At 47.1% G+C, this 14,812-nt stretch overlaps 1 protein-coding gene across 1 annotated transcript; it reads left to right on the top strand.

The window, feature by feature from the left end:
- Positions 1-503: 503 nt before the first annotated feature.
- PSMB3 (proteasome 20S subunit beta 3) lies at positions 504-10,395 on the top strand. The gene is made up of 6 exons (XM_065897163.1): positions 504-593; positions 912-1,096; positions 3,163-3,270; positions 6,884-7,061; positions 9,262-9,356; positions 10,283-10,395. The coding sequence occupies exons 1-6, from the start codon at positions 591-593 to the stop codon at positions 10,329-10,331; spliced, it is 618 nt and encodes a 205-aa protein (XP_065753235.1). The 5' UTR covers positions 504-590; the 3' UTR covers positions 10,332-10,395.
- Positions 10,396-14,812: the final 4,417 nt, after the last annotated feature.

Raw genomic sequence — 14,812 nt, 5'->3', positions numbered from 1 at the left:
TGAATACCCGCGACACCCTCCCTGTGCCCCTCCCCCCTCGCAAGAGTAAATACGCACTTTACGGGCACCTCTTAAATACTAGGCACAGCTCTAGCCCAGTGCATGTCCAGAGCCTAGCATGGTGCCTGGCATACAACAGATGTAAGGATTTCTGGAATGAATAAATGAAACAAACTTCATGAGTAATATGCCCGACCCACACAGCGTGCTCTTAACCAACCCCGTGGCCCTTCACTGGAGCCAAAGGCCCTTATCTCGGGTTTCACTAGCCCACGTGGGGGCAGGCTCCGGCCCGCGTCTCCTGCGCCCAGAGACTGAGTCCACCGCTATACCAGCTTGCACCGCGACGCCGGGCTCTTCCGCACTGAGAGTGACTTTTCACTTTGCGCTCTCCTCACCTTGGTTTTGGCTTCTCAACCAAACTCCTGTCTGATGACTGACAAAGACACAGAGCCAATAGGAAGCCAAAATGTCCCGGAAGGGTCGGCCTCCCAGCCAATAGAGAGAAAGCAGCGAGGGTGGTTGCGCAGTGAGGCCCATAGCAGGTTGGCCGGAATTGTGGCTATTGGAGGTCCTAATACGCCGCAATCATGGTGAGGTGGGGAGCAAGGAGAAGGGACACGGGGTAGGGATTGAGGAATGGGGAGGGGTGTCATGGGGAGTTTGGGAGGCGTAGAGGCCTGGTGGGCGATTGAAGGAAGCGGCTCCAGTTTGAAGGGGGAGCGGACCGCGGTGAGGACCGAGGCAGGGAATGGGGCTCCTCGCAGCCTCCCAGCGCTAATCTCAGAGCTGGAGTTCAGGGCATCCAGGCGCCTCCAGAGTGGAGGACGATGCGTACAGGAGCCTCCGAATCAGGAGCTGCGCCGGGCCGCGTTTGGCCCCACGCGCTGAGCCCTTCCGCTCTGTTTCAGTCTATTATGTCCTATAACGGAGGGGCCGTCATGGCCATGAAGGGGAAGAACTGTGTGGCCATCGCTGCCGACAGGCGCTTCGGGATCCAGGCCCAGATGGTGACCACGGACTTCCAGAAGATCTTTCCCATGGGCGACCGGCTGTACATCGGCCTGGCCGGGCTCGCCACCGACGTCCAGACAGTGTGAGTGTCGGGGGTCCCCACCTACACCCAGGCTTCTTCTTGGACCATTCTTGCCTAGCGGCTCGAGTGGCGTGGGTGTTAGTCATCTACTAAACAACATCAGTGAATCTGAGACTTTGCCGAACACTGTGGAAAGCACCTTACATCCATGGACTTTAATCCTCTTAACCACGTTCCCATGTTGTCCCATTTTGCAGATGAGGAAACTGAGGGTCACAGAGAGTGTATTGCCCAAGATGTAAGCTAATGAATGACCCCCCAGGATCCCAATCTCTGAGGCCAAAGCCCATGCTCAGCCCCTAAAGAACTTCAGGTCTAGTTGGGAGAAAAGGCAGGCATACAGAAAGATAACTAACCCATAATAAGATAACGAACCCATATTAACTGCTAGAGCAGTTACCTAGTTGACCGTGGTTCTGTGAGAGAAGGGAGAGTCTGGGAGATGAACTAGGTGGCTCTTGTGATGGTCCGGGTGTGAAGGTTGTGGTTCTGATGGGGTGGTGAGGTGGGAAAGGAAAAGAAGGCATTTCTGAGAGTGGTTGCTGACCAACCTTAGTAGCTACTTGGATATTGTGAGGCCAAAGAGTTAACCATTGAAGTCGGGGTTCGTGTCTTTTTTATTTGTTATTAGTATCTGTTCTAGTACTTGGCATGTAGGCAATCCAGAAGTGTTTTAAAGGTGATTTCTGTTTTGAGCATGATGACTGAAATACAGGAATTGGGAAGACTGGTTTTAGGGGAAAGGTGACGACTTTGATTTTGATACCGATTTTAAAGGGACAAGGCAAGCCAAGTAGAAACATCTTCTGAGCAGTTGGGGTCTTGAGATTATATCTCAGGGCTAGATAGGCATTGGTGATTTGTTAAATCTATGGGAACAGATTCTGGAGAGACAGAATACACAGAGGGAAACAAGCTGCAGCTCCAGAGCTGAACTGTATATTCAGCAGTCAGTTGGGGAAGAAGAGAGGCCAGTGGAAAAGAGGGTCAACGTTTCAAGAGGGAAGATGTGGTCACAGGTGGCCTAAGGAGCAGCAGTTTCTGGACTTTGTTCTTAGAAGATTGACAGTTCACTAAGGTGGGTGGGAGCTTGTCAGAAAGTTTTCTCTCTCATTTCCCTTAAACCTCTCTAAAGTCTCAAGAACATCTATTTTGGATATTCTTCCTGAAATCTAACCCAACCAGCCCTTTTCTTCCATTGCTGGTGGAATCAGAGAATGACGGCTTAGCATTGCTGTCAGTATGAAGGCCCCCATCAGCCTTCCTCTCTCCAGTCACTGCCGTTCCCTTCACACTATTTCCTTTTCTTCAGGAGCCTCTTCTCACCGAGTTTGCATGTCTGTGGGCCGTAATTGCTACCTTTGCTGGGCCTCAGTTTCCTCGCCTGTATGATGCTTAGGTCACGTCGAAGGCTCTTTGTTCTGGTGTCCTGTTACTCATTGCTCTGCTTCCAGCATGTGTGTCACTGGTCTGTTCCCTGCAGGGCCTGTCCCTGGGCTCTGAGATGGGAGTGGAGGAGGTGCAGCCTACTTTCTTAGGCGCCTTTCAGTCCATTAGCAACAGCTGCTGCTTATTAACACCCATACATTATCTCACAAAATAAGGTGACTTATTTTGTCCCTGTCTTAGGGATGGAAAACTTAAGTGGTAAGATGAAGGCTTAGCCCAGCTCAGCTCTCTCAGTTCACTGCCCTTTCTACTGTAAGCCACCATCATTATGTCTGCAGGCAGACTCCTACCCAGAGTGTACTGTATAAACTATTCCTCAAAAAAGTGGGGGGAGAATCCACTTCTTAACTCCCCTTTTCTCACCCTAAAAAAAAGTATGAGAAAAAAGGTTAGCAGAGTGGCATGTTTATGGGTAGAAGTGTTGGACAAGACTGAAAAGCGGATGTGAGGCTGGACTTCTGGTAAGAAAATCAGAAGAAAATCTGGCAGATGGGGAGGAGTCTCTTGGCAGGGGCTGGGATTGTGTGTCTCCTTAGGCACCTCCTGACCTCCATGAGGCGGACACCAGGGGACATTCAGCAATGACTTACTAACTCACTTTTCTCCTTTTACCACAGTGCCCAGCGCCTCAAGTTCCGGCTGAACCTGTATGAGCTGAAGGAAGGTCGGCAGATCAAGCCTTACACACTCATGAGCATGGTGGCCAACCTCTTGTACGAGAAACGGTGAGTAGAAATGTAGCCTGGGACTCGGGGAATGCAGAAACCTTTGATTGGGAAAGTAGTATGGAGGGGGCACCCAGGAAGGAGATTCCTCCTCCTTGACTCATTTCGTATTTGCTGGATAGTATCCTTATTTTCTGGGTCTTTTCTGTGGACCTAACAACCAAATAGGAAAGAAAGGGCTACTTCAGAAGAAGACAGGGAATGCAAGCAGCAAGTGAAGTTGCTCCCAGGAAACAAAATTAACGCTACCAAAGTGTGCCCTGGCATCTCCCAGCCAGGAGCCACCCTTACCCAAGAGCTTATTCTGTTGTCATTGGATACTCTGGAATACACAGAACCTAGGAATTGGGTATGTTAACTTTTGACATTTGAGGACTTTATGATGAGAAAAGAAGGGGCTCCTAACTGTAGAATTCAGTGCAGAAGCTGGGATGAAATTGAAGGGAGAACCCTGTAGGTACTTTCCCCACCCACCTCTGGGCAGAACTGGGTGGCAAATGGGAATGTAAATTGGTACAGCCACTATGGAGAACAGTATGGAGGTTCCTTAAAAAACTACAAATAAAACTACCATATGAGCCAGCAATCCCACTCCTGGGCATATATGTGGAGAAAACCATAATTCAAAAGATACATGCACCCCAGTGTTCACTACAGTGCTATTTACAATAGCCAGGACATGGAAGTAACCTAAATGTCCATCAGCAGAGGAACGGATAAAGGATGTGGTACATATATAAAATGGAATATTACTCAGCCATAAGAAGGAACAAATCTGTGCTATTTGCAGAGACGTGGATGGACCTAGAGACTGTCACACAGAGTGAAGTAAGTCAGAAAGAGAAAAACAAATATCATGTATTAAAGCATATATGTGGAATCTACAAAAATAGTACAGATGAACCTATTTGTAGGCAGAAATAGAGAGACAGATGTAGAGAACAAACGTATGGACACCAAATGGGGAAAGGAGGGGTGGGATGAATTGGGAGATTAGGATTGACATATATATACTACTATGTATAAAACAGATAACTAATGAGAACCTACTGTATAGCACAGGGAACTCTACTTAATGCTCTGTGGTGACCTAAATGGGAAGGAAATCCAAAAAGGAGGGGATATATGTATACATATAGCTGATTCATTTCATTGTACAGCAGAAACTAACACAACATTGTAAAGCAACTATACTCTAATAAGAAAAGAAAAAAATGGCCATTAAAAAAAAAAAAGACTGGGTGGCAAGAAGACAGGTTAAGCTTTTTTTCTTTCCTTTTTTTTTTAACTTTTTATTTTGAAATAATTTTAGACTTTATAGAAAAGTTGCAAAAGTACTCTTTAGCTTTCAAAACTAAGTTTTTGCCATTTCCATACCTGGAGCAATATTATTGTCTTTTTACTATTAAAAAATAAACAAAACAAATGGTTACCTTTTTTTTAGGTTTATGTTAATATCCTCAGCTATGAATTGTCTGCCATATGTAGTAACCATGTTTATCAAAATCCCAAATTGAGAGAGGCTTAACAAAAGATCTTTTTTTTTTTTTTTTTGCGGTACGCGGGCCTCTCACAGCTGTGGTTTCTCCCGTTGCGGAGCACAGGCTCCGGACATGCAGGCTCAGCAGCCATGGCTCACGGGCCTAGCCGCTCCGCAGCATGTGGGATCTTCCCGGATCAGGGCACGAACCCGTGTCCCCTGCATCGGCAGGCGGACTCTCAACCACTGCGCCACCAGGGAAGCCCCAAAAGATTTTTAAAAACTGGTTCATGGGGGTGGGGGGAGAGGTCTTTATTTTTCCTTCTTTTTTCTTTTTTAATTTAGGTATAATTGATTTACAATATTATATTAGTTTCAGATATAGGGAGGAAGTCTTACAAAGTTGTACAGATTAACTCACATTTCAGTATATATTTAATGGCTCATGTTTACTCATAATAAAAATACAGGACATTGAAGCTGACCTGGAAAATTCTAGATTCTCAGCTACTGTAACCAGGAGCTTTCTCTACAAGCCCAACTGAAATCATTGATTTTCCAGCAGGATAGGCTAATGCAGTGATTTGCAAAATTGAGCCATGTACAGACCCTTTTTAAAGTAAATAACTTCTCATGGACCCCAGAGAATCCATCCAAGCACCTCTGTGAAACACTGACCTTTAGGTGGTACCGTGACATCGACACGACTGGAAGTACAAACGCAGGCCCTGAGCCATGTTGTATTTATTTTTAAGGTCATTACCCAGATAATACAGGACATTCTTATATTAACTTTGTTTTCAGTTTATTGAGAGGAAAATACAAAATTTAAGATTTGTTAGAGAAATTTGATACCTAGGGGTCTGTTTGAGAAATGCCAGATCGAAGTGGCTACTCCAACCTCTTCCTCCACCTTACAATGAGTATTTTTTTATTTAGAATTATTTTTTACAGAGTTGTAACTTAAGATCATGCCCGTAGAAATTACTGAGAGCTGATATAAGACGTGGAAAATGTCTGTTTACTTACTCTTTCTATTGAGGATAGTGGCTACTACTTTTTGAGTATTTTCTGTTTTCTATCTAAATATCCCTAAGATTGATTCTTCTTAAAGCTCAGTGTCTAGAACAAGTTTCTGATAAGCTATTATTTCCTAATGGCAAACAATGAAAATAACCCAGCTCACTGAGTACCCTTGTTTGCTTTGTCTGCTGGGAGACTCAAAACAAAACTTTGTGTTTTGTCTGAGTGTCTTGTATTCTTGATTTTGGGATTGGTTTTTTCTTTAGTTGGTGCATAGGAAGAACTTTTTTTTTTTAAATTAATTGAAGTATAGTTGATTTACAATGTGTTAGTTTCTGGTACAGCAAAGTGATTCAGTTATACATATATATACATATTGTTTTTCATATTCTTTTCCATTATGGTTTATTATAGGATATTGAATATAGTTCCCTGTGCTATACAGTAGGGCCTTGTTTATCTATCTTATATATAGTGGTGTGTACCTGCTAATCCTAAACTCCTAATTTATCCCTCCCCACTCCCTTTCCCCTTTGGTAACCATAAGTTTGTTTTCTATGTCTGTGAGTCTGTTTCATAATTAAGTTCATTTGTGTCATATTTTAGATTCCACATAAGTGATATCATATGGTATTTGTCTTTCTTTTTCTGCCTTACTTCACTTAGTATGGTAATCTCTAGGTCCATCCATGTTGCTGCAAATGGCATTATGTTTTAGCGGTTTGGTTTTATTTTTCAGTGTTTTTTCTACAAACTGCTTCAAATCCTTTTATGAAAGGAGTAAAGGTATAGGTGTATAAATAGAAGATTGAACGGTGATAGGACCTGGATGAGAATAGGGAGAGTAGGTTAAAAAAACAACAACAGAATAACCAAAGAAAGGAAGAGGAAGAGAGGGTCGGGGTGAGGAGGATATGAAGGCAAGTGTCAGAGAAAAGAAGAAAGTCTTAGAGCATTGCTAGATGCCAGGAGAGGGGGAAAGGGGATTGTCCCAAACGGGCCCTCCACTTTCCTCCCTGGGTCTGGGCCGGGGCCTTGTCTGAACAGGCCTGAACAGGAAAGTGAATGTTCTTGAGCTCCACTTTCTCTCTCTGCTCCTGGCCCCCACAGGTTTGGGCCCTACTACACTGAGCCGGTCATTGCTGGATTGGACCCGAAGACCTTTAAGCCCTTCATTTGCTCTCTAGACCTTATCGGCTGCCCCATGGTGACTGATGACTTTGTAGTCAGTGGTACCTGCACGGAACAAATGTACGGGATGTGCGAGTCCCTCTGGGAACCCAACATGGTGAGTTGGTGGCATGGAGCGGGGCTGGGTTCTCAGGTGCCCACCCCTTGGCCATCAGGGGAAAATGTGTTTACCTGGCAGGTAATGGGAAGAATGGTGCAGGTAGGAAAGAAAGTCACAGCTGCTGAGCCTTGGAAGGGCATCCAGAAACTCCATCTGCTTCCCCTACAAGGAAGGGCCTTGGCTCCCAGGGAGAGCACCTTCCATGAAGAGACCTCAGTCAGATATTTGCTACAACAACAAATAATTCCCCACGTTGGGTTTACAGGGTTCTCATATCCATTCATTGAACACACATTTAACAAGGTATAGCGTTAGGGGCAGCTCAGGAGAATGGGCTGTGGAGTCAGGTTGTCTGGGTTGGAAACCCAGATCCACCTACCATCTCATTAGTTATGTTCAGGGTAAGTCACTTTACTTCTCTGTGCCTCCACTTCCTTAGCTGTAAAATGGGGATAATAGCAGAATCTATTTTATGAGTGGTGGTGTGAGGAAATCACCTGGGAAGACAGGAGCAGTACCTGACAGGGTCGGCTGTTGTGCCAGCTCTGCCAGGCTCCGGGGAAACCAGAGAGCCTGTCTTCGAGGGCTTATTGCAGTCTAATGAAATAAGACAGACCCACAGATACCTGTTGAAATGAAGTTTGCCAGGAACAGGAGGAAAGAAAGGGCCTGGCTGGCAGAAGGAGCAGCCTGTGCAAAGGTCAGAAGTACAGGAGGGGCCCAGTGTGTTCAGTGACTGGAGAGAGCTTGCTGTGGCCGCTGGCGTGTGGGCAGAATGTGGGGTGAGAGGAAGGAGGAGAGTGAAGTCACGATGAGACTCGGAAACGCCTTGGATGCCACGCCAAGCAGTTGGAACTTTTTTTTTTTTTTTTTTTTATATAGCAGGTTCTCATTAGTTATCCATTTTCTACATCTTAGTGTATGCATGTCAATCCCAATCTCCCAGTTCGTCCCACCACCACCACCCGCCCCCCCACCCCGCTTTCCCCCCTTGGTGTCCATACATGAGTTCTCTGCATCTGTGTCTTTATTTCTGCCCTGCAAACTGGTTTATCCGTACCATTTTTCTAGGTTCCACATATATGCGTTATTATACGATATTTGTTTTTCTGACTTCACTCTGTATGACAGTCTCTAGAGCCATCCACATCTCTACAAATGATCCAGTTTCGTTCCTTTTTATGGCTGAGTAATATTCCATTGTATATATGTACCACATCTTTATCCATTTGTCTGTCGATGGGCATTTAGGTTGCTTCCATGACCTACCTGGCTATTGTAAATAGTGCTGCAGTGAACATTTTGGTACATGTCTCTTTTTGAATTATGGTTTTCTCAGGGTAGATGCCCAGTAGTGGGATCGCTGGGTCGTATGGTAATTCTAGTTTTAGTTTTTTAAGGAACCTCCATACTGTTCTCCATAGTGGCTGTATTAATTTACATTCCCACCAACAGTGCAAGAGGGTTCCCTTTTCTCCACACCCTCTCCAGCATGTGTTGTTTGTAGATTTTCTGATGATGCCTATTCTAACTGGTGAGAGGTGATACCTCATTGGAACTTTTTCTTCTGACATGGTGTCAAAGGCAGTAAGAGACCTGAGGCACCAGAGGCCTGCAGGTCGGTGTGGCACTGAGGTCCTGAGCAAAGAGAGTGGCAGTGGGGGAGCGGGGCAGCCAGAGTCTAGAGTACTTGGTCACTTAAAACAGAAGTGAGGGAGGTGGAGATGCTGAGGACACTTGAGTTTTCTAGCTAAGCCAACCAAGATAGAGGATGTGGTGGATGCAACAGGTTTGGGGGGAAATGGGTTCATGGTTGGACAGGTTGAGTTGTGCAATACCTCTGAGCTACCCAGGAGGAGAGTCCATGAGATAGCTGGTAAAGCACATAGGAGCCACGGGGATTCTTCCCCCATTTTATAGAAGAGGAATTGAGGCTTAGCGAAGGGACATTGACTTGCTCAAGGTCACAATGCTGGTTAGCGGAGGAAGTGCAGGGCTTGAACTATATCTTATGTAACCTTGCTGCCTTCTGAGAAGGAGGTGAGGGGGCTTCTCGCATCCAGGGAACCATCCCTCACTCCAGACACGGGAGGGGCCAGAGCTGGGCACCTTGAGCCTAGAGAAGAGAGAGTTAAGGGGCCAGACCGAGTGAGGGTCCAAGGCTCTGGGGATTGAAAGGTTTCTGCTCTGTCGGCAGGACCCAGAACACCTGTTTGAAACCATCTCACAAGCCATGCTGAACGCTGTGGACAGGGATGCGGTGTCGGGCATGGGAGTCGTTGTTCACATCGTGTAAGTGTGCACTGGGGGAAGTCTAGAAGCTCTGCAGACACGTGCCTCTCCCCTCCTGCACAAACACCCCGTCTGCCCAGTCCCTAGTCAGGTGTGAAATAAGAAGGGCGCTTGCAGCAGGCCCGGGACAGCAGAAATCCATGCTTCCTAAGGGTGGCAGCTAAGGTGGGAGCCTACCTAGATTCCCCTGGCCTCCGTCTGGTGAGGCTCTGTGTCCCCGAGTCTCCTCCCCTTGCTCAAAATAGACATTTCTTTCCTTCCTGAGCACTGTCCCCAAAGTCTCAGGGACCTTTGTGGGGATGAGCCACAGCAGAGCTACTGCAGACTGATCAGAATAAATCGTGGGGGGCTCCCCTCCTCTCCCAGCTCACACCAGCATGGGACCCACAACTGTGTGGTGTGCTGGGCCCAGGGAATGTTTTCCCACCCCCCAGCCGGATGCCTAACTGCCACCCTCCTTCCCTCTTACTTGTTTGGGGCTGTTACCAGGAACCTGGTATCCTCCCAACAGCTTTCCTTGGGAACCTCCCAGAACAAGCATTTGGACCCTTTTGTTATGGGGTAACCTGCTTAATTACTGTGAAAAACAGGTTGGGGCTAATACAATTTACCACCCCAAGGATCTTTTCCCTTCACTGGAGTGAAACACCTCACACCTCCTTCCTAAGTTACTTGTTCTCTAGGCCTGGGGAGCTCCTTCCCTGCTTTGGAGCGCTTCACACTCCAGCCCTGAATCATCCCAACTCTTGATGGCTCCAAGTTATGGAAGTTTCTCCATTCTCCCCTTCCTCACCACAGGCCAGAAAAACAAGCTAACATTAGTGTAACGTGGGCAAAACAGTTAACCCCAGAGTTAGGACAGCTGTTCTAGTTTGTTCTCCAGCCTAGAATGGGTGTAGATGTTCTGTGACTTTCTCCCTCTGCAGTGAGAAGGACAAAATCACCACGAGGACACTGAAGGCCCGGATGGACTAACTCTGTTCTTCCCAGAGCCCACTTTTTTTTTTCTTTTTTTTAAATAAAAGATTTTCTTTCACTCCTGCTTCTTTGAGTGTTTTACCACAGATCTCTGTCCCCAGTTGGGCAGTTACAAATAGCTACTCGGGGTATAGCTCAGCCCTCAGGTTTTCTTGACTTGCAGCGTGCTCCACTGGTCCACCAGTGGGGATAGTATCTACAAATCACTTGTTGGGTACCTGCTATGTGCTAGGCCCTGCACAAAGTGCTTTACACATTCTAAAATTTAATCATCATATTGACTCAAGGTAATATACATTAATTATCCTTGTTTAATGAGTTAAATAACTTGCCCAGGGCCACTTTGTGATAGGGCAAAGATGTCAACCCATGTTCCATTTGACTCCAAAGCCTAGCATCCTTTTTACTCAACTCTTGGAAAACGCTTAAATCTTCTTTGTTTCAGGTAGAAATTTGGCCAAGTACCCATAAGTAATATCCTTGCACATCAGTGTTTCTTTTTTGTGTGTGTTTTTTTTATTTTTTATTTTTGGCTGCGTTGGGTCTTCGTTGCTGCGCGCGGGCTTTCTCTAGTTGCGGTGAGCGGGGGCTCCTCTTTGTTGCGGTGCTCAGGCTTCTGATTGCGGTGGCTTCTCTTGTTGTGGAGCATGGGCTCTAGGCGCGCGGGCTTCAGTAGTTGTGGCACACAGCCTCGGTAGTTGTGGCTTACGGGCTTTAGAGCACAGGCTCAGTAGTTGTGGTGCACGGGCTCAGTTGCTCCGTGGCATGTGGGATCTTCCCGGACCAGGGCCTGAACCCGTGTTCCCTGCAATGGCAGGTGGATTCTTAACCAATGTGCCACCAGGGGAGTCCCCACATCAGTGTTTCTTAACCTTAGCTGCATATTAGGCCCCTAGGTCTAATATGGTATTTTGATCCCATCCCTGATTTATCTGGCCTTTTAAAGGGGCTGGGGCACCTCTTTTTTTGAAAAGTTCCCCAAGTGATTCCAGCTTGCAACCTGTAGCAGATGCCCTAATAAGCAAGTAGTTCCTAAACTTTAGCCTCCATTAGAATCATCTGGGGGGCTTGTTAAAGCAGGGGTCCCCAATGCCTGGGCCTCGGACCAGCGGGCGAGCGAGCGTAGCTTCATCTGCCGCTCCCCATCGCTCGCGTTACCGCCTGAACCATCCCCCACAACCATCTGTGGAAAAATTGTCTTTAATCCCTGGTGCCAAAAAGGTTGGAGGTCACTGTGTTAAAGCACAGTTTCTGATTCAGAGCTGCAGAAGGCCCTAAGAATTTATGATTCCCAGGTGCTGGTCCAGGACCACACTTTGAGAACCACTAGATTTTTTTTTTTTTTTTGGCTGTGTTGGGTCTTCGTTTCTGTGCGAGGGCTTTCTGTAGTTGTGGCCAGCGGGGGTCACTCAACACGGTGCGCGGGCCTCTCTTGTTGCGGAGCACAGGCTCCAGACGCACAGGCTTAGTAGTTGTGGCTCATGGGCCTAGTTGCTCCGCGGCATGTGGGATCTTCCCAGACCAGGGCTCGAACCCCTGTCCCCTGCATTGACAGGCAGATTCTCAACCACTGCGCCACGAGGGAAGCCCGAGAACCACTAGATTTTAAGCTAAAAGTTTAGATGGAGAACCGGAGGCACATAGAGGTGACTTGTTAAGTCAGCAACATAGCTAGTCAAGGGAGAGCTAGGACAGGTGTGTCGAGTGTGTGGCTCCCAGCAAGTGTTGGTTCTACGCGGCTGGAGAAGTGAGGGGCTGTTGGTCCATTCCTCAGCGAGTGTGGTAATGGCAGCTGACAGGCAGATGGTCCGGTGCCTGTGCTCTTACCGTTGCTCATTAACTGCATCTGAGAGTGGGTGACCGAAGTCACTGACTGTTCTTTCCCCAAACTCAAGCCATACCCTGATTTAGCCCAAGCAGCCCCTAAAACTGGGACCAAAACCTTTTAATTATGAAAAAGATAGATAAAAGGCTCATTTCCGAAGGACTCATACATAACAGGTGTGTACACAAACCTTTTTTGAATTTTATTTTTTTCCTCGGGTTGGAGATTCACCTTAACATGCATGCATCTTAAAACAGTAACAGGGTCTCGAATTGTTCCGAGCAGACATTAGACAAGCACAGGGGGTTGAAAATTCCTATTTAAAAAAAATGGAAATTGCAGTGGGAAATTGAGAAGTCACACACATATGGTGGGGTGGTCGTTTATCCTGCTCCCCCAAAAGCTGAATCTAAACTTCATTCACATTCTTTTATTACAATGACCTGACCTGATGCTTGGGTGTGCTGAGCCGCACCAGGCCTTCCCCCAAAGGTTGTTGGTTCCCACTTCCTCCCAAAATGGCTCTGAGTAAGGGGAAGGGGCTCCTCTGGAAGTTTCCTCCCCAGCCTCCAAAGGATTGCCCGCCGGGGACAGCCGATTCTCCTCGTCCCTCTGGAGACACTCTTCATAAGTGGCACGTTTCAGAAGAAGGCCAGGGCTGTGTCACAAAGCCGCCTGCAGATGGCTGGTAGATTTGGGGGCAGTTTGAATGTTTTCCCTTTGATTCCTGTGCTCAGGCTGGAGCCTCCTCCCCACATTTCTGCCAGAAAAAAGTGAGGTCTCTGGTACTGGGGGAGCCACAGGTCTAAGGCCAGAGCTTCCTAAGGGTTGTTTTAAACACACTGTCCCTTCTGGCCCCTAACACTTGAGTAGCTCAAATGCTGGGGATTGCTGAAATTTCTTCTCTCCCAACCTGAATTGGTAAAAAGACAGTTAGGAGGGTGGGACTGGCTACTGAGAAAAGTCCTGGGTCTTTGGTCCACCACCCTGGGGCAGGCCCTGGCAGACTGTGAAGAGGGGAAAGTCAGTAGGGCAGGAGTATGTAGTCCCAAGCCCTGAGCGCTACCAGGGTACCTGTTTGAGGCCTAAAGCACAGGCAAGAGAAACAGAAGTAGGAAGAGGGAGAAGGGATGACGAGCTGCCTGTGGAGGGAACCTAGGGAGTGCCACTGAGAGCAGCCACAGGGGCGACTCATAGCACATCCCACAGACCAGTAACCCCTGAGCTAGATAAGGAGACATCGAGCATTGCCTCAGGCTGTGCTTCTGGAACTGCTGGCTTCCTAGCCTGCCCCATAACCCCCAAACTGCAGGGCACAGGGAATGAGCTTGCACTAGGGGACAAAGACTCAGTGGTTCGTTAACAGGAACAAGGGCCAGAGGCCGCCTTCTAGTGGTCTAGGTGGAGTTTTCAGAGAACCCCTTACTTTGGTGGGGAGACCTGGGAGACTAGAGTTTTCTCAGCCATAGACTTTCAGAAGAGGGGCAGGGCGGGAGAAGCTGTGACTGGTTAAATGGCAGAGGGAGAAAATGGAGAAAAATCCTGCCCTGTCCCCATCCAGGCCTCACCCAGTCAGCCACGTTCTATTCTTATGCCTTTATTCTTGGGAGAACAAATTATTCTGGGATGCCGTAAGACCATTCAGTTTTTCTTCATGGCTCCAAAGAGTGATGGTGAGGGTAGTCACTTCCCCTCAGACACCTGCCCAGAGAGGGCATGGTGGGACTTGGAGAAAAAACACAAAGGTTTGGGGATCACTTCACTTTCTCTACACTCAGACTGCAAACCAAATTTAACATCTTCATCGTTACAAAAAGAAGAGAAAAAACTTGTATAAAACAAGATAAATAGCTTTTAAACATTTGAATGCCAAAGGAGTTAAAGGACCAAACCCAAGGTTTTGAAGATAGCACAGAGAATGAGCTTTAAACAAAATTTAAAATCCACCAAACCACAGCTTAAATGTTTTGACCCAGTCAACAATACTGTTAGAAAAACAAAAAGAGCATTTAAAACAGAATGCTACCTCTCAAAATGTAAACAATATACAAAACAAAAACAAAAGCCCACAAAAACTTGATGTTAAAGGAGTTAGATACTTGGTAGCTCACCTTCAACTGAACACAACTGGTTACACTTTTCGTACACATGATGGCGACATGATCAGCAGACCAAATGCAGGAAGCCGAGGGAGCCCAAGGTTGTGGAGGCTGCAAGAGGACAGCCTGAAAAGCTTGGGAGATGCTGGGCTCGACTAGGAACAGATCCAAATTTTCATTCTTGATTAGGAGGTGGGGAAATCAAGTCCAAACATTATTCCTACTAATCCCTTCCTAAGTCAAATTTGTTTTCTCCACGAGCTACTTGGTTCCAAGTTCTTCTCCCAGTCACTTCGCGGTCTTGCTGCTGACGTTCAGAGCTACCTACAGCCCCTTCCTGGGGCCAGGGCAGTTGTTTGGCCCCTGTCTGCCTCTTCCAGAAGGGTTCCAACAGCCCCAGTAGAGTCCAAGAATGCGGTCTCCATTCCTCCCTGACCTAAATACCGTGGGTTGGGCACAGAGATGGTGCTTGTTCCTGCTCCAGAAGCTGAGCTTGGCCAGGTTTGCAGGGAGCCAAGGAAACCAATCCATTCATTCAAAATGGTTCCACACAC

The sequence above is a fragment of the Phocoena phocoena genome, chromosome 19 (assembly GCF_963924675.1).
Source record: "Phocoena phocoena chromosome 19, mPhoPho1.1, whole genome shotgun sequence".
In the NCBI taxonomy this organism is placed as follows: domain Eukaryota; kingdom Metazoa; phylum Chordata; class Mammalia; order Artiodactyla; family Phocoenidae; genus Phocoena; species Phocoena phocoena.
Note: the sequence above shows the minus strand (reverse complement) of the source record. Positions and strands in the feature narration are given on the sequence as shown.